The sequence below is a fragment of the Typha angustifolia genome, chromosome 5 (genome assembly GCF_048772165.1).
Source record: "Typha angustifolia cultivar Huaian chromosome 5, ASM4877216v1, whole genome shotgun sequence".
NCBI lineage: Eukaryota > Viridiplantae > Streptophyta > Magnoliopsida > Poales > Typhaceae > Typha > Typha angustifolia.
Window position 1 is genome coordinate 7,546,131 of NC_133243.1, and position 21,581 is coordinate 7,567,711.

The 21,581-nt window shown below is 36.2% G+C and overlaps 3 protein-coding genes across 11 annotated transcripts; 2 read left to right on the forward strand and 1 right to left on the reverse strand.

Moving 5' to 3' along the window:
- Positions 1-6,964: 6,964 nt before the first annotated feature.
- LOC140760486 (membrane-anchored ubiquitin-fold protein 3-like) lies at positions 6,965-10,696 on the forward strand. Of its 8 annotated transcripts, none has more exons than XR_012104386.1 (6): positions 6,965-7,181; positions 7,282-7,363; positions 7,437-7,577; positions 8,971-9,141; positions 9,586-9,816; positions 10,244-10,696. XR_012104386.1 is itself a non-coding variant. In XM_073097464.1 (4 exons), the coding sequence occupies exons 2-4, from the start codon at positions 7,448-7,450 to the stop codon at positions 10,297-10,299; spliced, it is 357 nt and encodes a 118-aa protein (XP_072953565.1). In that variant the 5' UTR covers positions 6,968-7,181; positions 7,282-7,447; the 3' UTR covers positions 10,300-10,696. The 8 variants fall into 8 exon arrangements, 2 of the variants coding, with proteins under 2 accessions (XP_072953565.1, XP_072953567.1); XR_012104388.1 differs by having other exon boundaries at positions 6,965-7,170; XR_012104389.1 differs by lacking the exon at positions 7,282-7,363 and having other exon boundaries at positions 6,965-7,241.
- Positions 10,697-11,896: 1,200 nt separating this feature from the next.
- LOC140760087 (tRNA (carboxymethyluridine(34)-5-O)-methyltransferase) lies at positions 11,897-14,777 on the forward strand. Its single transcript, XM_073096893.1, has 4 exons — positions 11,897-12,056; positions 12,355-13,482; positions 14,100-14,400; positions 14,494-14,777. The coding sequence occupies exons 2-3, from the start codon at positions 12,398-12,400 to the stop codon at positions 14,182-14,184; spliced, it is 1,170 nt and encodes a 389-aa protein (XP_072952994.1). The 5' UTR covers positions 11,897-12,056; positions 12,355-12,397; the 3' UTR covers positions 14,185-14,400; positions 14,494-14,777.
- Positions 14,778-15,380: 603 nt separating this feature from the next.
- LOC140760522 (uncharacterized) lies at positions 15,381-21,478 on the reverse strand. Of its 2 annotated transcripts, XM_073097521.1 has the most exons (9): positions 21,174-21,478; positions 20,946-21,038; positions 20,741-20,853; positions 19,378-20,656; positions 18,752-18,807; positions 18,423-18,656; positions 17,470-17,761; positions 16,259-16,455; positions 15,381-15,684 (listed from the first exon to the last, which is right to left on the reverse strand). In XM_073097521.1, the coding sequence occupies exons 4-9, from the start codon at positions 20,587-20,589 to the stop codon at positions 15,531-15,533; spliced, it is 2,145 nt and encodes a 714-aa protein (XP_072953622.1). In that variant the 5' UTR covers positions 20,590-20,656; positions 20,741-20,853; positions 20,946-21,038; positions 21,174-21,478; the 3' UTR covers positions 15,381-15,530. The 2 variants fall into 2 exon arrangements, with proteins under 2 accessions (XP_072953622.1, XP_072953621.1); XM_073097520.1 differs by lacking the exons at positions 20,741-20,853; positions 20,946-21,038.
- Positions 21,479-21,581: the final 103 nt, after the last annotated feature.

Genomic DNA, 21,581 nt, shown 5'->3' on the forward strand with positions numbered 1-21,581 from the left:
TGCAATTGATTGGTGTGTTAACAGTCAATTAAAAAGTATTAGGAAGCAATAAGAGGAGGCAAAGAGAAACTAAGTTGAGGCCAGATTAAAAAAAAAATTAATTATACTTAGACTCATCGAACTATTAAATTTATTTCAAACACTCCTATACACCTATCTTTTTCATCCCTAAATTATCAATTGCAAATCACGTGAGTAATTATACGATATATTTATCTTTATATTTTAAAAGAGAAAACTTATAGGGATTTTTTGATCATTTTAGTTTTTTTTATCTACAATGTCAGGAGAGGTCTATGTGTCAAGAAAAAAATGTTCTAAAAAATAATAATTTAGAAAATTTAAGTGTAATTATTCTTAAAAAATTAGAAGAAGAAGAATCAGTAACACAGTCATCAATCCAGATCACTTTAGGTGTCAATTAGACATTTCCAAGCAGATCCCTGTAAGTTCTTACAGTACAACCAACCCATCAGTTTCTGTGTACAGATAAGAACTGCTCACATGCATGTGGGGTTTTCTATATGTCTCAAGGACAAGGCATATGTGTATCTATATATATATATAGACATGCAGTGTAATATAATTAGATATTCCTAAGTCATCCAAATTGTAGGGCATCTCCTTTGCCTCATAATAAAGGTAGGCCTTTTGCACCCACCAAGCTTCATGCATTCATCTTTCAAGGTACAACATTCCTTTCAACAAAAAAAAAAATTTAACACTTCCAACAACCTCAAATTTTAGCACTTATTGGATAGAATATTTCTCTATCTCTATCACTCTCTCATGCATGAAAGAGTAGCCACTGGAGACATCTATAAATAATGTGTAGGGGGTTCAGTAGAAGACTGAATTGATAGTTTTGCATTTTATATTTAATATCTTAAAAAAATCATGAGTTAATTTTACCTTCAACAACAGCAAACATAATAGACAATAATCTGTCAGTGTTGAAAATAAAAAATTAAAGAACATAGAATACCCATCATTTAACTTTAAAATCTTCTTCTCAATTTATTTTTATCTTTAAGTTTGGGAAAAAAAATGTATTCAAGTGTATTAAGGCTTACTTTGCACCTATAATTACTTTAATTCATTTATATAGTAATTGGCCAGTAAGAAAATTAATGACAGAGTATTTTGGAAGTTTTTTTAAGTAAAATGCAAGAGGCTAATAATCCATATAGTAGAATATGAATGATAATAAAGACAAAATATAAGGTGATAAATTCTCTAAAAAAAATTATTACTTAGAGGGAATAGCAAGTATCTGTATACCTTTTCTGATTTGCTCACTAATCACCATTCATTTACAACAGATGGGAGATAATTCAAGATTGATATAATTCAAAGAAAAAGGAGAAAAAGAAATGCTAAATAATTAGCCTCGGTAGTCTGCAACTTTCTGAAATAATTAACAAAGTTTTCTTGTATTATCAAGATATTTAACGTCCTCTGAAAATTTCTGAAATCCATTTTTATGAAAAGATCTCCATGCTTTGCTGAGAAGAGGAAAAAAATTAGTAAATAAATACTCCAGATTTTGTTTAAAGAGTTTGAAATAGCTAGTTGAATAATTTTCTTTTTCTCTCCTTTTTTGGATCTATCATATTTAATTGTTTCATCCCAACTTTTGTGTTTGTGTCTCATGGGACATCTGCAACATCCAAGATTGCTCCAAGATGAGTGAAAATTAGCCTCTTATTCATTACTTAGTTGTGTGCGTGACTGTCATAAGCTCAAAGTCAAAAGGAAGAGCTCTTCAACTGCACAATCTTCCTGCATGCAACGTGGCTTGATGAAGGCAAGGTGAGTGAAGCACTCACATAAATCACAACACCTGTACTCTTAATTAGATGTGCTGCATGGCATTTATGTTTGATTCTTTTGACTTTCGAAATTTGTGACTGAAGATGCCATCAGCCATCTCCATTTAATTCAACTTTCAAAATAAACATATAAATAATCCATTTGTTGTAAGTTTTGATCCATATATAAAGATTTTAACAGCCAAACCAACACCTGGCTGGAGGAGGGCCGGAGTAACTTCTAAACTGTTTTAATAACTAAATATATTTTATCTATTTTATATCTAATTAAGTTTATTTTTAAAAAAATTAAGACTAAAAAAATTAACTAATCGAATTTGAGAGTTAACATCAAATCAAACAAGCGCTAAAGCATCTGCATTAACGGTGGAATGCAAACTTACAAAAGATCTCTTCCAATTTGATCCTTGTGAGTTGACCCTATAGAGAGGAAAGGGGTTGACTTGTAGGAAGAACATTAAAAGGATCTACAATTCTTTTCTTTCAAACCATCCCATGCTAAGAAGCAAAAGATATTTCAAGTGAGTGTTACATTTTTGTGCCTAGCCATGCACTACTCGCAGCCTGCACAATGGCATTTGGTGCAGTGGATTCGACCTCCCATTTTCAAAGCAGCCCTTCCCACACACCGGCTCCAGCATCGAAGAAGATAGCATCACGGTGGATGGCAACGCCAATGTTGGCACGTCGATTTCCCTTGTTCTAGTGGCCTCACTAGTCTCAAATTTGGCCTCAGAACTCGTCCTTCTAATCTTTTCTTCATCATTCTGCGCGATAGCATGCATCTCCTTCTCCTTCTCCTTCTCGTCTGCCTCGTATTTTGGGCTGGAATTGAATAAGGGAGGGTAGTCTTCCAACTCGACAAGTCGGAGAACGAGACGACCGTTCTCCCTGTGGGCGCGGAAGTAGTGATGGTGCCTAACTCTAATTTCTTGGATCACAAGGCTGCCGTCGTCCTTGTAAGTTCGCTTCAAGACCCACGGCATGTGGCACGGTTGATTCCCCGTCCGAGCTAGCAAAGGAATAGGCGGCGGGAACCGGCGGCTATGCCCCTTCCTCCCGTAAGTAGCCCAGCAGCATGCATTCTCCTCCTCCTCCTCCTCTTCTTCCTCCTCGATATTGATAATCTCATCGTTTGACGAAGAGGCCGACGAGAAGGCAGAGCGTGATGCTTGGAAATTTCTCGTGACGCTATTAGGTGCGATGGATCGAATGAGGGCCGTGTCGGCTAGGGTTTTGAGGCCAAGTGGAGGCTCGGAGATGATGGAAATGGAACTAGTGCTGCCTCTCTTCTTTCGAAAAAGAAGAGATGGGAGCATTGGAAGGGAGGGTTGCTTGAGAGGAGTAGTGGAGGATTGAAACTTTTTAAGGGGTTTCATGGATATATATATATGTGGAGAGAGAGAGAGAGAGAGAGAGAGAGAGAGAGCTCTTCGACTCCACTATCTTCCTGCATGCAACGTGTCTTGATGAAGGCAAGGTGGGTGAAGCACTCACATAAATCACAAACAGCTGGACTCTTAATTAGATTTGCTACATGGCATTTATGTTTGATTCTTCGACTTTCGAAATCTGTGAATGAAGATGTCATCAGCCATCTCCATTTAATTCAAGTTTCAAAATAATTAAAATCCATTTGTTGTAAGTTTTTGATCCATATGTAAAGATTTTAACAGCTAATTAAATTGCAGAGCAACCTAACACCTGGCTGGAGGCAGGCCATGGTGATGGACAGTTGCACTCGTGAAGGAATTAAAGCAACTGCATTAAAGGTGAAACTAGCCAAAAGTAAAAGGTGCCAACTTACACCTCAAATGAGCAAAAGATCTCTTTGACTTAAAAGGAACAATATTAATTAGCTCTCCTGAATGACTTTTTCTTTTATTCTATTCTGAAATACAACTCCTTATCTTGAGAATAATAACTAAATATTATACAAATTATATTTTAAAATATAAATATTATTTATTAAAATTATATCTTATATTACATACTAACTAAATTACTAATTTACTCTTGATATCTATCCTATCAACTTATTTTATATTAAATGAAAGAGTATCGGTAGTAATTTCATAAATTTTTAAAACATATTTTTTCTATCTTTTTGTTCACTTTATATTACATCGAAAATAATTATTACTCGCTTATTTCTGAATATAAATGAACATAAGAAAATTTATTCTTAAAACAAAGATCTTATTTTGGGAGTAACAAATATGATTACTGCTAGTTTAGTTTATATAAAGACATTTTAGTTATCTTTCATAAAAATATATTGATATAATTTATTAAATATTCAATGTGGGACTAAAAATTATAGGAATTTGTATGCATTATGAGTCGAGTCATAGATAAGAGTAATAGATCGGACTTTCGGGCCAGACTGGGCGGGCGAAGGCTTAGCCCATGCCGTCCACTACTATCTCGGGTTTGAGTCGGGCCGGGTCTAAATCGGACTTGGGCTGAGCTTAGCCCGATTAAAATTGGGCGAATCAAACCAAATGATCATGTCTATATACAGCAGGTCAAGCGCTCGATCAAAATCAAGTTGCAGGAAAAATACCATCTGAATTTATTTTGAGGGCTCTTTTAAGAGGAGATAGGCCGGCGACCTTTGAAAGCTTATCAAAGTTAATGCTGAGATTCGAAGAATAGGTATTGTGAGTTTGCTTCCAACTTTTCTTCTCTCTCATTAGGTGTTGACTTGGCCCGCCTGATGTTATTTGATTTCTATTTCTTTTCAGACAATTCAATTCAATTTATCTTCTTCAAGTAGGTGATGATGATGTGATTAATACCAGCAGCATTAATAATATTTTAATTAGCTCATGGATGTGGTGGGTGGACTCTGTGGGGGGAGTGGGGGGTGGACTCTGGGGGGCCATCTCCTTATACTATTCATGGTTAGGTTTATGCTGTTTGCTAATTAATTTTAGAGTTAATTTATACTTAAGACTCCTCTTAAATTATTTCTCTATTCCTAACAACACTTCAAACTCCTCAACTATTCAATATTTCTCACCCCTTGTAATAATGTTAATGAAAAAAAAATGTCAAATTGATATCTTACCCTTTAAAATGAGAGTAAAATATTCATAATGTGATATTTTTTAATAGAAATATATTAAAGACAACTAACTAAAGTAGCACCATGAAAAATAAATTAAAGGTCTGTATAAAAATGGACAATAGTTCACAAAGTTATTGTTATCTATGAAGTATATACTCTTGATCAGGATTCTTACTTTTATATAAATCAACTTTTAGCATTCAAGTTGCAATGCCATGATATATTCTATTTCCTATACAGTGAGCCTTTGATTAATTTTAAACTCTCAATAAATGGGGCAAAATGTTAAATTTTATTGGCACCATTGCCTAAAGATAAGTAGGAATATTTCATTCACAAAAGTAAACATAGCATTTTGAATAGTGTCTAGATTATTCATAAAACTAGATATGGCATTAAACTACCGATAATATTATATATTATAAGATTTTAAAATATCATAATTGTCACTAAATTTCTTTTGACTATTTCAGAATTATCATTATAGTTATTTAATAAAATATTCTTAATAGATTATTGTTAAAGTGAAGCACTGAGCAGACACATAAAAATGACTAAAATATCATTCTTTTGTACAGTTTAGAGCATAAATATTTATCAATAATTTTTATTTCTTTATACTATAATATTATAGTATTGGATAGTTTTTTAAAATTATTTTAAATAATTTATAAGGATAATTTATTTTTCACCTCCTGAACTATCACTCATTTCCATATTGACCCTCTGAATTTTTCTTTTTGTATACACTGATCCATTCAAACTATCAGAAATACCTCATGTAATAGTCACATGACAATAATATGACAAAAATACCCCTCGTAAGATAATTTTTTATAATGACGAAAATACTTCTCTATAGCCTCTCTTCCTCCTAACACCACCATCATCTCCTCCACCAAAGCCACCACTGATCACACCTCCTCCTACACCACCATTAGCACCAAACCCTTCACCCTGCCCACTTCCACCACTAGCTCCACCATCACCATCGTCATTGTCGCTAAATCCTCCTCTTCATCCAACCCCTCACGTTGAGGGAGGTGAGGTCAACAGCGAAAGATCCAATAGTGATTAGTGGTGTTGTCGGAGGGGTTATTGTAGAGACGAGTGCTGTTGTGAATTGCGACAGGGGTTGCGGCAAGGATGAAAGAGACTGCAAGGTATAAATAGGGGCAATTCCAGAGGTGAGGTGGGTGGGGTCATCAGAGAGCTCGCAAGAGTTGTTGGGGTGATGAGTAGACCTATCCAATCCCTCCTCCTCTACCTTCGCTATTGACCGTCAACATCCCGTCTAGTCTCAACCTCCTCCGACGCCTCTAGCTTCGGCTTCTCCTCCTTCGACCCGATTTGCACCCTCCTACGCTCATCTCCACGCTGCTGCCTAATGAAACCACCAAGAAGGAGACAAAGACAACTGCAGCCACCCCTTCCACGTCGTCCATGTCAGCGCCGCTCGCTTGCTTCCTCAAGGCTCGCCGATCATAGCTTTCTTGTCGACCTCAATGAGGCTCACAAACACCAAGCTCGACAATGGCGACAATGGTTGGTCGCCTTGTGTCATGCATCATCTCTTGTCGTTTGGGATGTGGTCGGAGAGGAGAGGAATGAACAATTTTGTTTAGAAAGAGGATTAATGCAGAGGGTAATGTAGGAAAATTTTTTTTAAAAAAAAATTAATATTAGTTAAGCCACTTAATTATCTGGCCATTATAAGTGGAGGGGTAATTTGGTCAATTTATCAATTTTGTCAATAACGTTAGAGAGTGAAGTATTTCTAATAGTTTAGGAAAGTCAGTGTATATAATAAAAAGTTCACGTGTTAGCATGAAAATAGGTGATAATTCAAGGGAATGAAAAGGGGAATCATTCCTAATTTATATAAAAAAAAAATCTTTTTTAATCTTATTTCAATTTTAACTGTAATTATTTAAATTTAACTAATGAAATTATATTTTTAAAAGAGTGATAAAACGATTTAGGGTCAATTATGTAAAAGATCTCTATATTATATGGTTTCTTTGCTTGGTTTCTCAGTTTATAAAAAGAATTGATTCAGTCAGATTGATAGGTCGAATAATTGAAATTTGATATTAACTTTGATTTCTTCCACCGATTATAAGAATCCGAAGAGGAACAGCACTCCCTTCTCTTTTGCTAACCCCTATTTCTTGTCTATCTTCAGCAAAGTCGGGGGGAATTCCCAATTGGGTTTTCCTCTGTGGCTTGCGAGGTCCATTAAGATCCCTCCTTTTTGTACAATCGGTTGGTTTCTAGTAAGAATTCTATCTGGGTCTTTGTTTTGGGTCGGAATTGCTTGCTGAAAGCTTCTCAAGGTTGGCTTTTTTTTTGTTTTTGTTTTGTTTTTTGGTGAAGAATTTGGTGTCTTCCGGGCAAACAAGAGTCTTTGGAGTGTATAGTCGTCGATTGGAGTCGTCAGATCTGATTTGGTTCTTGGGTGATTACTCTATCTTCTCTTTTTGGTGGTGTGGGATTATGAGTGATTAATTCGAGGTTTCGATCTCAATAAGGTGGTGTTGATATGGCTGACGAGGATGCAATCGAGCTCAAGTTTAGGCTCTTTGATGGCAGTGACATCGGTCCAAATAAATATGATCCATCGACAACTGTGGCATCTCTCAAAGAAATCATACTTGCTCGGTGGCCGCAAGGTGAGAGCTTCATGATAGCTTTGTTCATGGATCTCTTTATCAATTTCTGTCTTCTTTTGACTAAATTCTTCATTGGGTAAAGTACTTGAGCTCATACATGGCATAGTTATGCAACAAGTTTGCTGTTCTTTTTTATTGGTTTGATGGGGAATAGTAGAATATCTCAGATTTTGATGGTCATCATGCGTCATAGTTACTAGAGAAATATATGCTTTCTTCTTTTGTTGATCTTTTGTCTAGCTTCTATCTATTTGGCTACTGAATATAGTTGTAAATATAGGAAGTCATTTACTTGGCTGCTTCTGTTTGTATCCTTTTTCTATTAACTCTTCTTTGGGTTGTAGTGGCAGAATTAAGCTTGATCCCGTAACTTGCAACAGTGAATCATAATTTTTTATCTATAGATACCTTATTCTTCTATTCCACCTCAACATGTGGCAGTGATTTATCTCTTTTCCATTGTTCTTTCCGGTTACATGGGGCTCACTCCCTGATAGTTCTTATGGATCAAACTAGTTATATCTTAATCTCCTTATTTTTTTGGTGTTGTTAGTAGTTGTACTTTGATGATCTCCATTGCTTTATTCATCTCCATTTTTAGTCACATTGAATCAGCTAGTAATTATTTGATCACAAACTGTTGTAAGTTAGTTACATGGTAAACTAGAAGTTTTTTCAAATGGATGTATCAGTGGAAATCCGTGCAAGACCGACTATGATATATTATTAGGTAAAAGCTTTACATCATGTAGCATTCTTAACCTTCCTTTTCCCAATGCTTAATTTCTTTTTTTGCGGTTGTTGATAGCAATCTTGTCCCAGTCAACTTTAATAGGAGGTGTTATTGTGCAGACATATACCTTTTTTCTTGACTATGCTGTTCTTTTTAACCGTTTCCATTGTTTATCTAGAAAGGGAATATAATATGTTTGAGCTTATTACAGAAGCTGATCACTTGATTGTATGTTTCTAGCTATCGTTGTTAAGTGTTATTCTTTTGTTACTTTACAAAAGGAAACTTTTTTTTCTACTGTGGAAACACTTTACACTGTTTCATTTGAACCCTTTTTATCCCTTCTATGAAAACCCTGTATAGTCCTCTACAAGCGCAAATAGTTTGTCCAAACTGGTTAATGAAAATTCTGCCATGAATTGCTGAGTAACTATATTCTTCATCTACATCTACCTGCCTTATAATGCTCTTTATCGAGCTGCAGTTGCAGTAATATGACTAATACCTAACTAGTGGAATCAACATTATGTTGCATGATTTTTTGTTGTTAACAGTTTCTTATGCTTGAGGCCCAATTTCTTATAAGTTGGTAATTCGTTATTGTTCTTTAGCTATAAATTAAAAACTTACAAGATTTGTGCTTAAATTTTCTGTTTATAGACAAAGAAATAGCTCCAAAAACAATAAATGATGTGAAGCTCATTAATGCTGGGAGAATATTGGAGAACAATCGGACTCTTGCTGAGTCCCGGGTTTCAGTTGGTGAACTTCCTGGAGGTGTAATTACTATGCATGTTGTTGTGCGTCCTCCCCAAGTTGACAAAAACAGTGGTATTATCGTTAATTACCATTTCTTATTTTGCTTTTATATTTTGGTTTACCTGCTTTAATACTTGTTAAATTTATGCCCATTTCTGTTCTAAATTTTAGTTTAGTTGTTAATATGCGCATCTTACATTTGAAGTTAGTTACTCATCCAGCTGTGATTTTTTAGTTGTTCATTTCCAACTCATATTGCCAGATTAAGATCTCATTTGAATTGAACGATCTCAGATTTTGCTTCGAGCAGGTGCAGGGACCAAATTGATAATGATGGGGGTCAGATAATTTAATGAGTTAACTTGACATTCCTGCAACATTTAGCTTTAAACTGTACTTTATTTGATATAATCTCACTTCTAGTTGGAAGTGGTCAATTGCAAATTCAAAGTTCAGTTACTTCAGTATAGGGAAGCATATGGTGAGATCGTTGCTGATCTTCACTAGTATCTGCAGTAATACTCGCAGTCCTTGGGTGCAAGCACTCTGCCATGTCAGTTCTTGTTGAGCTGCTTCCTTCCAGCCAGCAGCAGTCTGTGGATGGAACGATCAAATGGCCTATGCTATGGATGCAGGGAGTTTATCGATCATAAGCTAAGCTAAGTATTCGAAGACCTGGATGCAGGGAGTTTGCAGTAAGGGAAAAGGTAGTAGAATATGGAGGGAAGGAAGAAGAATAACAAACTGGTGAGAGATAGTACCAACACACCCAACTATTTGGTGTCGGTTATATGGATCCTTTTCTTGTATTTACCTCTATTTAGTGCAAGGATCTGTCTCAAATCAAGATCTGGAATAGTATTTAGGAATCATTGATCTCCTCAATGCAGAGAAGTAATCTGGGAGACACAGCATTTATTTAGAAATTGTTTGATGATTATGACGATACTGAAATGAACTTACTGAACTTGAGTAGTAATGTTTGCTGAAATAAGACTCCCTCATCCCAACCTATTTTGAATAGGAAATGCTAATTTATAAATTATAGGCAGTTAGACACTATACTGAATTAACATTCAATTTGTTACTGAAATAACTTGTTGTTGCCAATGTGATTGAGTTAATGAGAAATTTTTTACTTCCGATTCCTAATGTGAGTATTTTAATTTTGCAGAGAAACGGCAGAAAAATGATCCTAGGGAGAATAGATGTTTATGCACTATTTTGTGATACCTGATAGTAGTTTGTTGAAGGCTGCACCCCAGTCACTTGTTGGAAGTAATAGTGGCCGTTTCATGTTAGAGAGGATGTGCAAATTTAGATTAACAGTTCACGCTTACCGGGTGAAGCCTCTGTATATTTCTCGGGTCACTCTTGCATCACTGAACCTTTGGCACAGTTCTGGGACTAAAGTCTTCAATTGGTTATGCGGGAAGATTGGTGTTTGTTGTTGTATAAATTGGAAAAATCAGAACAACTATTTTTTTAATACTTTGGTAGGTGATAGTTTGATTTGCATGATTCCTTTGTAAGATTTGTTCTCGTTGATAAGAAATATGTACCCATGTAAAATGATCATCATACCACAAATATGTTTTGTTATAGTGTGGAATCGATTGAAGAATTAGATGTTTGTGGCTGCACAAATTCAAGATTACAAAAGGTGACAATGACAAGAGAATCCATAGTTGAGCTCCTTTTCTCGTGAAAGTTAATCCTCTAACGTTGTCAAATACCTGGCCACAAGATTGCAATCTAGATCCTCCAAAGTCAACCACTTCTCTCTTGCGTCCATTTCCATTCCAAAACTAACGAGTCTCCAAGTTGCACCTTTGTCTCCATCAATCCATTAAGTAGGTTCTACTCATCTCTTTGACATATAGTTCCAGATCAAACAAGAACAACCATGTGAGGAAGAAAGCGAAAAACCATTATATGATATATTTTTCTAACATTTACACAACTTACACAGATTAATTGCTCAAAAAACATAAGCATGTCGTAATTGGAAACTTAGACAGATCTTTGATGTGCTTCATTGATCAGTTCATTGCTGCATCAGTAGTTTTGCAGGGTTTCTCGGAGCGATTCGGCGAAGCCAGAACTGGAGAAACCTTCTTCCTTGTCCCAAAGAAGACGTTGCTGTGCTTCTTTCTCTCCCTTCTTCCATTTTCTTCTTCTCCTTCTCCATGTAAAGCTTCCTCATTACGTAGGCTTCCACAAGACTTATGAAACGTTTTACTTCTCTTGTGACAAAATTACACCTCCTATTCTACTATCCAGTTATACAGCAAAGGTAATACAACGACAAATTGGTTTGCAGATTTGAGATATGGTTATACTTGAGATGCTCGTCTTTTCTATGGCTCGCTGTTATTTTTGGCAGCCAATCTCTCTGAAAAGATAGTTTGAATTTTCCATAAGGGGGTAAAATATATTTTTCCCTATCACTCTTTAACTTTTAAATCTTAAATTGTCGTTCAATTTAGAAATAATTTTAAAACTTTTTAAAATTCAACTTCTTATTTCTAAATAATAATTAAATATTATAATAACTTTATTCTAGAATATAAATACTATTCATCAAAATAATATTTTATACCGTGCACTAACTCGATTACTCTTTTATCCTTAATATCTATTTATATGTTCTTATTCTAAAATATAAATCAATATGAGAATAATTATTATTAAAATAAAGAATTTATTTTAAAAATAACAAAGATAAATAGCTATAGAATTAACTTATTCTTAAAATTAAACGAGATCTTAATACAATAGTTTTGCAAATACCCCCCTACTTTATAATTTGCACATCGATTACATCCTGCATCGCTACCTTAACCATCAGATGTCGAACGGCTGGTGATTCTCTCGATGCTTGCTTTCCACCGTCTAGGTTTTCTCTGGAGCCCCCTCTTCTCCCGCTCTCTCGTCGTCGTCGTCGCCGCCGCCGCTCCCAGATCGTTGTAGTTCGATCCCGAACGGTAACCGAGCTCAAATCTTTAGGCTTCGCGATTTAGGTTGAATTATTTGATGGTCGATCGTTTTATTTCCGTTTCAGTGATCTGCTCTTTAATATGATAGAAACTAGCGCTCGCCCATCTCTCAAAATAAGTGTCCTTTTATAAAGTTCTTGTTCTCCCCCTTATCGGCAACATCTATAATTTGTCAAATAGGGTAAAACCTTTGAAGTACATTTAAGTCAAAGATGCCATCTTTTGATCTCGATTTCTGTTCGCAGTGTTAGCTGATAGAAACTTTTTATTTTAATTCTATTTCCAGCGGTTATTGTGGCAATACTGGTTAGTATTGAGGCTGCAATTACATGGTCCTTGGTTTTGCAAGTACAACTAGACACTACATTAGAGTTCTTCGAGAAATCAATAGATACCATTCGTCAGCATTGAAGTTGCATCAGAATATCTTTTTGTGGAGAGCCATTTGCTCTAGCAGCATGTCTACTTCAGAGTTTAATGTTAACAACACAGAATTTACGAACTTGAACAAGGTACCGGAAGCACCAGAGATCTTACCTTCTTGTGAGCAGTGTACATGCTCGTCAAGTGTTCAATCCACTCCGGACATTGAAAAGACGTATGTGCATCGAGTTTATGATGCCATTGCTCCACATTTTAGCTCTACTCGCTTTGCAAAATGGCCAAAAGTTGCTGGATTTTTGAACTCCTTGATACCAGGGTCTGTCATATTGGATGCAGGATGTGGTAATGGAAAGTACCTGGGCCTGAACCCTGATTGTTTTTACATAGGCTGCGACATAAGTCCGCCTCTTATTGATATTTGTGCAAGTAGAGGACATGAAGTAATGGTTGCAGATGCTGTCAACCTTCCCTATAGAGATAATTTTGGCGATGCGGCTATTTCAATTGCGGTATTACATCACCTTAGTACTGAAATGAGACGAAGGAAGGCCATAGAAGAGTTGATCCGGGTGGTTCAGAAGGGAGGTCTTGTTTTAATCACTGTTTGGGCTGTAGAACAAGAGGACAAATCATTGCTTGAAAAGTGGACTCCTCTTCTTCACAAGTATGATGAAGAGTGGGTAAAGAGCATTTATCCAGTTCGTAACCAATCGACAATCAAGTTGGAAAGCATTCCAGAGACAGAAGAAGATGCAACTCCCTTAAGCCAAATTCCTGATCAAATTAAAGCTGAACAAGAAGGATCAGAGGATAAGATAATTTTACCTGCCTCAGATTCTTCTCTCACTAATGGGCATAATAAAGCTCAGCAAGAGTATTTTGTTCCTTGGCACTTACCATTCCATCGTGCCGAAGTTAGTGGTGCATCAGCTTCTGCTCTTGAAAATGGGCTTGCAAAGAAAGATGATAAGAAGGGGGCTGTGGTGTACAATCGATATTATCATGTCTTTGTTGAAGGCGAACTTCAGAGGTACATATTCTGGCTTCCTAAAAGTTTTGCTTAAAGAAAATTCAACTTTATATGTATTTTATTTTGCACATTCTGTTAATACATACGTCATGTGTAAGAAGTTAAGCTTCTCCAGCTCAATGATCTAGAGTACCAGAGCTATTATGAGTAGAAAAAAACAATTCTTTGTCCTATTTTTATTGTTCTACAGGATCAATAACAACATATCCTTTCACTTTGTTTAATATGAGCAGGCAATGTCAATGCCTTTACTTCATTAAACTCAATGTCAGTGCCTTCACTCGACTCTTTCATGTGTAATGCTTTTATATATTTCAGAGATGTCGACACTTCATGTGACCCTATCATGATAAGCTACTCTCTTATCTCTTTTACTTTGATTAGTCATTTCTCAATCATGGATCATATTAATTGCATCTATATAAGCTGACGATTGTTTAGGAAATGCCACTTAATTTTAGTACCTTAGTATAATCGAAGAAGCCCTAAGTGTATATGCACTTCTTTATGCTTTTAGTTATTCTTCTAGAAGTTTATGTGCATCTTTTACCATTCTAGCAGTGGTTTGCATTTTTCTTGGTCATAACTCATTGGCTCTTTCTTCTTATCCTTTTCAGGTTGGTTTCTGGTATAGATAATACAGCTATAGTTGACCAGTTCTATGATAAGTCCAACTGGTGCATTGTTCTCAAGAAGATCTGAATGATGGGTGCACAATGTGTTAGGCTTTAACAACAGTCTTTTGAATTGGCATAACCTAGAACTAAAGAGACCGTATCTCTTAAGCTCAAGTCGAGATGACTGTCAGTTCAAGGTTCATTCCTTGTGGTCCAGGTGCTGAGTTCCCTTCATCCTCCACTATATGTACAACTGCTCAGATGTTTGTAGCAAGGTGCTGGCATAGGAGACATCCTTCAGGTCAGACGCTTTACAAGATCTTTCACTTGCAGCACTAGTAAAACTCTACTGTTGCTTCTGTTTTGAGGATGTGGAAATTTTTTATTCTTGCAGCTGGAGCAATCCAGGTGAATTCTGGTGCAGCCGAGGATAGAGGTCTGCCATGGAAACAATTTATTTTTAGGAAGAATTATTCTGCATGTTGTGCTAAATGAACATGTGGCAATCTTGTTTGTATTCGTGGGCAATCGTTGTGTGATTGCCTGAGTTTTGTTACTTGGCTCCTCATAGGAGTTTTGGTTTCATTCTGTGAAACACCAGCTGTTAAGGTGATTAGAAGTTTATTTTCATCGCAAGGATTCGTTATTTAGAGGACGGTCTACTGCCGTTATAATAAGTACATGGATCACTAAACTTGGCTAAAGCTGACTTAGCCTATTTACTATTGTTTTTAATCAAAAGATTTAGTTTATCTTTTGCATATATTTCTTCACTATGCCTACATATATGATAAAAACTGTAGTTTAGCCACGTAATATGGGGGAAAAAAAAAATCGTTGTGGATTCATATCGTTGGCTAACTGTTACCAAAATTACGCCACGCAATCTACCATTTACTATTAGATTATGGGACTAAAGAGAAGAAGTTGAAACACATTAGCAGTGTCGGCTTTTGGATAATATGTGAAAAGCTGAGGGCCCAAAGGGATATTAAGATTTCTCTAGCAATCTTCCTTCAGAATGATGTGAATATCCAACTTCCCAGCAAGTAGCGTCCAACGATTGTCCTCGCTGTAATACACTTCGTAATCAGTTTAGGCTACAATTTTAAGCAGGAACAAACCACCGGGATAATGATGCTCAAGTGATTAAAGAGCTTTATTCCGATGTGTGTTCAAATATTCAGAATCTCAACTGTACCGGTTTAATAAAAAAATTTCACTTCTAATCAGTACAAACTACAAAAAGAGAGAGCAACCACTGATGATGATGCCGGATGGTAGACGCAAATACCGTCATAAAGATCTGAGTTCATTACAGAGGATCATATGACAAGCATTAAGTAACAAGAAATTACAAATGGCAAGTAGATGCAAATAGCTAAAAATTGAATCCGGTGTATACAACACGAAAGAAATTGGAAGGTATGACTAACAGTTCAGACCCCAGTCATAGCGCTGGTAGGTCACTCTCAACTGGGTGTTTGCAAGCAGCTCCAGAAGCTCCTCTGATTTCGCTGGCTCCAGATAATTGGCTGCATGCTTCAAGACCTCTATCTCATTCTTGCCAAAATCACTGCTATACCTAGAATAGGAAGTATAAGGAACAAAAGTTAGTGCCGAAAGATATTTTCTTAGAAGTTTGTAGAATAAGAAATTTTTTATTATAGTAGAAATCTCTTTATACTAATATAACGCGTAAACAATCACTTATCTAGATACTAATTTATTGATACCTACTTCTCCCTTCTCTTCTATCTAATATTTTTATATATACTAATTACTATTTTATTTTTAAAAAAATATCACTTTATTCAACTATCATTTCAATTATGTTTTAATTTTCTCCTCTCATTATCCATCCATTATAAAAAATATTTTAGTCATTTATGGAACTATCATTTTAATTTTATATCACATTAAATATAAATATTACATCCTATACTAATTTATTAAGAAAAAACAACATAATAACTTATACCAATATAACAAGTATACAACTTATTCCATAGTGAACGGTCCTCTTAATTAGACTAGGATTTACTATCATTGACAAGTTCTGTGCAATCGTTACAAGAAATTTAAAATCCTGAGGTCTATAAAACATTAAAAACTTAGTCATGAAAGAAAAGTTCTACCAAAGATGAAGAACCTCTTACCATCCTAACATCTTGCTTACAGATGCGATCTTGGTTTCAACATCAATAATCAGTCCTCCATTCCTCAGAAAATAACGTGCAGCCTCCATCAGTTCCTTGTCAATATTTCCTGGTGAGTAACATCGAAGTGCAGGACCAGATCTGGTCCCGCTCACCAAAGCAAAGTGAACCAATGGTTCGGGATATGGGAGAGCCACCTGTGGAAAATCAAAAGAACGTGAATAGTGATCTGTAGAATGTTTGGTGAAATTGAAAAATAAATTTCATCTCCCTTATATTACTAGCAACAGATCCTGCTTACTCCTAATACAAAGTGGGCTGGTTTCGGAACCCACTAATGATAAAATATTAATAGGGAACTATGTCCCACCAATGATAAAACATCAATAGGGAAGAATGTCTGTAATTGCAAACCAAGGAACTTTATCAAGGACATCTAAATTACATAAAAGATGATAACCTCTCTACTCTGAAACCAACCAACCTAGCAAATTCAACCTTGTGAGCTCAAAATCCACCAGTGCTCACACAACCATTTCCAAGTCTGATTTACCAGAACATCCTCTTGTAGGATATTGATCTAAAATCCCAAATTCTGATTGGTGCCTATTTAATAGAGATATGATACTAGGTTTAGTTTTTTTATTTTTTTATTTCAAGGATCAGTCATTTAGGTCCAATTGGAAGCTTGATCATATGTGTAACCTTCCCTGCTAATACTATAAACCCTCTTATGCATACAAAAAAGCAAATGAAACCATTTCTCATGCATTATGAGTGACACTATTAAGTTAGCATCACTAATTGATTATAACTCGGAATGAAAAAAAGAAAAAGAAAAAGAGAGCACCATAAATGTTCTGATATGAGGATAATTGTTTAGTTGATATTGAAGACTTTCTAGTCCAATATTTCTAGATAAGATGACGAATACCAAAAACGGATATCCAGCATAACTTTGTATAAGTCCTCAGTTCTACCCATATGTTGTACTAAAATTATTTCTACTACTGACATGTAGAACACACTACTAAAGCTTTTTTTTTGCAGGCCACTTCAAAGCTTCTTTTCATATATCGGAAATTCGGAATACAAATTTTAAACAAAAAGACATGTATAATCTTTTCCATGTATAAAGGGAAAACTTTTAGTTTAACAGAATAAAAGATTTCCAAAGATAAGGGGAACTTAGAAAAAAAATAATTTTGCACCTTGGAACGTTTGTCTCTTGGTCCAAAAGGCTTGGTAATATTGTATGGAGGCCTTTGGTTGCCCCGTAATATGCCATTTTGGATGGCTGAAAGTGAATAGGGGTATCCACCAATTACATACTTAAAATCTCCAAAATACTTTCTCCTGTCCAAAGCTCCAGCAGGATAACCCCATGTTAATATTGCATGGATTGCCATCATGTTATAGAGATTTATGAAGAATGCAAGCTTCTCTTCCCGTGAAAAATCATCCAACTCCACCCTTTGAAGTTCCTCGGTTATTCTGATATACCTATACAACAGCAGAAGACTAATCCATGGCTTGCCCAAACTCAAAAAAGTTACACCAAGATCTCATTCACATGACAGCAAGCTATATCTACAAATTTTGATAGATATAATTAAAATGATACTAACGGGGAAGGGAAAAAGATAGACCCAAGACGATTTTTTTTTTTTTTTTTTGTGTGGAGAAAAGCCCGGAGGCTCAGTTTCATTACGAAATAGCTGGTACCCTGTAGTTGCCAAATAGCAGTCACCACAAGTATAGTAAAAAATCAACCTATTACAAAGCCCCTGCACACATCCAAAAACTATAACCTATTAAGGTATAATATCAACTTACTAATATCTACACCAGCAAAACAAAGAAAGTCCAGTCAGGGCCAAAACAAGATGAAACTTCCTCAAAGTCATTACAACAATAATATACTATACTAGTTAGAATGTAATAAGTGTACCAAGTCAGCTATTTCAACCATATAAACACAAACATACCAAAATTTCCAATTTCAGATAGAGTGTGAAAGATATGCATCATTTAAACACCAAAACTGACCACTTCAGTTACTTCACAGCCCAATGTATCGGCATAGGTAAGAAAGAGGAAGATGTAGAAAATTCACCATTCTATAAAATCATAGACATTCTTTCCGTATGAAATAGCTGCTAACCTTTTAAATTCCTCACTATCATGGATGCTTTTGTAGTCAACATGCCTGCCATCTTCAGATACATATGCTTCAATAATAGCATAAGATAACACTCGTAATCTTGAAGCTATCTCAACAACAGGCTTAGGTTTAACATCAATGGTGCCTCTGGGGATATTGTAGCACTGAGCCATTATGATGGGATCATGCTCCAGGAAGCGATATACATGATTTCCATCTTCAAATAAATCCTCACTGCATTACCGTAAGTATTTATAGAAAACAATACTTTATTTGAACTAGTAGGAGAAAATTGAAAGGACAATATTAGATGACATATGAATGCTTACTCCAGAACATGTCGGAAAAAGTGTTTGCTTGCAAGCTTCTTTCCAAACTCCACTGCCTGCATTTCGCAGCAAGAAATGCAGAAAAAGAATAATTTGCTAATGCGCAAATCAATTCATTGAGTTATTACATTTGTTTGTAAGAGTACTCATCTGGTGTCTTTAAATACTATAACAATTAAAATTGAGAAAATCTGCAGATCATCAAAATATCATCTTTAGTAAATACTATATTTCCTATCTTGGAATAAATAATCAGATATCAAGTGGAGCACACTGAATGACTCAGGTATGCACATGAACGACATTAACATCATGGTAATATGATCTATAAACAAAGAAAGGAGACCCTATTTTAGTGGTGAAAAGCACAACCATGTGTTCAGAAAGTGATACATGCGTATCTCATACCCTCTGACCATGGGATGTGGAGATGAAATCTTTATTCTGTGAGCAGCAGCTGATAAAGGTGAACAGGAAAAGAGAACTAGCAATAGGAGTTGCCAATCATATGCTAGACGCTAGGCAGCAATCCTGAGAACCATGTCTTTCATATACTTCTAGATTGAATGAAAAAACATGAAACTATGAAAGTGCTCATTAAATCACTGTCTTGATGGGCAACTTACCTCATCTCTTTCCAGATACTGATCCTCTGCCAAGAAATCCACAGCTTCAGATCCAAGAAAACAATTGCTAAACCTTCTCATCTTGTAAAATCGATCCTTAGGTATGACTGACTCTTTCATCTTTCTGACAATTGTTGCCAACTCATCAATTATTCCACTACCGGACTCATCGTCTTCGCCAGGTAATGGTGGTGAAGGAGCTGCAGGTGAGGGCTGCCCGTTAAAAAGATCAGTAATCCTCTCACCAAGATTCCCAGAATGCTCCATTGCCTTGAGATCACTTAGCCCTCCAACAAGGAAATCATCGAAATATACCTTCGGAACAGAAGAAGATCCAGTATTCTTCTCCAGCTCCAGCTTTCTACTAGGAAAGATGTCAATGTTGATTTCGACAAATGCAAGTCTTTTCTGATGCATGAAAGACCTAATCATTTTGCAATCTTGACATCCCAACCTTGTGTATATTATAATCTTCTTCATAGCTGGTTGTCCAGATGAACTTTCAATATACACATGCTCTGCTTGCTTGGCTTCAACTGGTTTATCTATATCCCGTCCGATCTTAATAAAGTTTAGAGGATTCCATGTTGATCGCTCCTCAGATCTCTGTTGAGTCTCTTTCAATTTGGATTCATTAATTGATTCCTTTTCCTCAATATTACCAGTTAACGAACCATCGTGCTTCTCATTGATGTCAGGGAAATCCTCTTCGTCTTTCTTGCCTGAGAGTCGGCGAAGAACAGTTGAAACTGCAATGGCCCCCTTTTCCTTAACAAAATTTTTTATGGCCACAGCTTTATCAGGCCAAGCAGATGCATGATCTTCCAAGTAAAACTCCAAAGAGTGGCTCAATGAACTGTCGACTTCCATTTCAGGAGCCTCCGTTCCATCAAAAACAGGGTCCTCGGTCTTTTCTTCAGCAAGAATTTCCTCGGGCTCGTTTATATTTTTCGGAGAGTCTAAAGTCATGCTTTCATTCACCTGCTGAGTTATGACTTCCGTTTGAGTCCCGCTCTCAAGCACCTGCTGTTTCAAACCATCAGTTTCAATCTCACTATGAGGCTTCAATGCTTCTTCTTTAACAGTTAACATTTCTATCTTGCTTGAGAAGCCATCTTCAACTTTCTCTAGAGAATCACCGGGTTTGTCCAAGGAACTCTCTGAAATGGATACACTGACCAAATTCTTCTCATCCTTATCTCCACTTTCCATGGTAAAATACAAAGTTACCAAATAATACTGGCCAATTAGGCTTCTAATCAACGTTCAAAAGATAATCCTGTAAAGCAGAAAACACAAATAGTACTCAAGTAAAACACGATGGCAATATAGCAACTTTAACATCCAACTAAGAATGACGTACAGCTTAAAAACAACAATTAAAAATCCAGAAAATCTCAGGGTGCATGTCAACTATGTGGTTGTAAGCACAGTCCATCCTAATTCAATTAGCGGATGCTGAGTCCCAAGCTAATCCTATAAAACTCAATAAAAAGTTATTTTGGCATAAAATAAGTGCGAATAAGATCGCAAATGTAGCAGTGCACTACAGAGTCAAAGAACCTCACAATCGCTAAAAAATCAGAAACGTGTATAAGATACACAAATCCTGCTGTTTATCGGCACTAACTTCCAGATCGAGATTGTCACAATACAAATACCTATAAAATGGAGATTAACATAAATACCTAGCAAAATGCAGTACTAACAACACATAGGAAACCAAGCCACACAAGATATTCCAGCTCTTAAACCAGCATGAACGAAAACAGAGATCAAGATACGACACCACGCACCAGTCGAAGCCTGCGGTCGGAAAAGATCGGCCAAATCGACGAGTTCCTAGCGCATTTAATCCAATACACGATGATCTCCTCAAGAGAGTAACAACAAAAGCGAAGTCGCACGAAATTGGGTACGTGATTCGAGAAAGAGATCGATCTGCACGTACGGATCTCGACAAATAAAGGTTCGATCGACCACTCGCTCGATCAATCGATAAAGCGGAGGCGGCGAGGGATAGTAGAAGAGACGAAAGGGGAGAGAAGCTTCGAAGAGACGAAGACTAGTTAAGCGGGAACAATGGGCGAGAGAAACCGATGGGGTCCTCTTTCTACAGCGGACCCGCATCATCATATTCCTATTAATTTCCAAGGATTCTTTCATTTAGCACCCTATCTGATATAGGGATAATTTACAATTAA

What these genes read in the sequence shown, in the direction of transcription:
- LOC140760486 (XM_073097464.1), top strand. Translation starts at nt 7,448, where the DNA reads ATGGCTGACGAGGATGCAATCGAGCTCAAGTTTAGGCTCTTTGATGGC. An exon ending in ACTTGCTCGGTGGCCGCAAG is followed by an intron (nt 7,578 to 8,970) that starts GTGAGAGCTTCA and finishes TTCTGTTTATAG; the next exon opens with ACAAAGAAATAGCTCCAAAA. An exon ending in CCAAGTTGACAAAAACAGTG is followed by an intron (nt 9,142 to 10,243) that starts GTATTATCGTTA and finishes TTAATTTTGCAG; the next exon opens with AGAAACGGCAGAAAAATGAT.
- LOC140760087 (XM_073096893.1), top strand. Translation starts at nt 12,398, where the DNA reads ATGGTCCTTGGTTTTGCAAGTACAACTAGACACTACATTAGAGTTCTT. An exon ending in GTTGAAGGCGAACTTCAGAG is followed by an intron (nt 13,483 to 14,099) that starts GTACATATTCTG and finishes TATCCTTTTCAG; the next exon opens with GTTGGTTTCTGGTATAGATA.
- LOC140760522 (XM_073097520.1), bottom strand. Translation starts at nt 20,589, where the DNA reads ATGGAAAGTGGAGATAAGGATGAGAAGAATTTGGTCAGTGTATCCATT. An exon ending in AGTATCTGGAAAGAGATGAG is followed by an intron (nt 18,808 to 19,377) that starts GTAAGTTGCCCA and finishes TGCGAAATGCAG; the next exon opens with GCAGTGGAGTTTGGAAAGAA. An exon ending in CAAGAGACAAACGTTCCAAG is followed by an intron (nt 16,456 to 17,469) that starts GTGCAAAATTAT and finishes GATTTTCCACAG; the next exon opens with GTGGCTCTCCCATATCCCGA.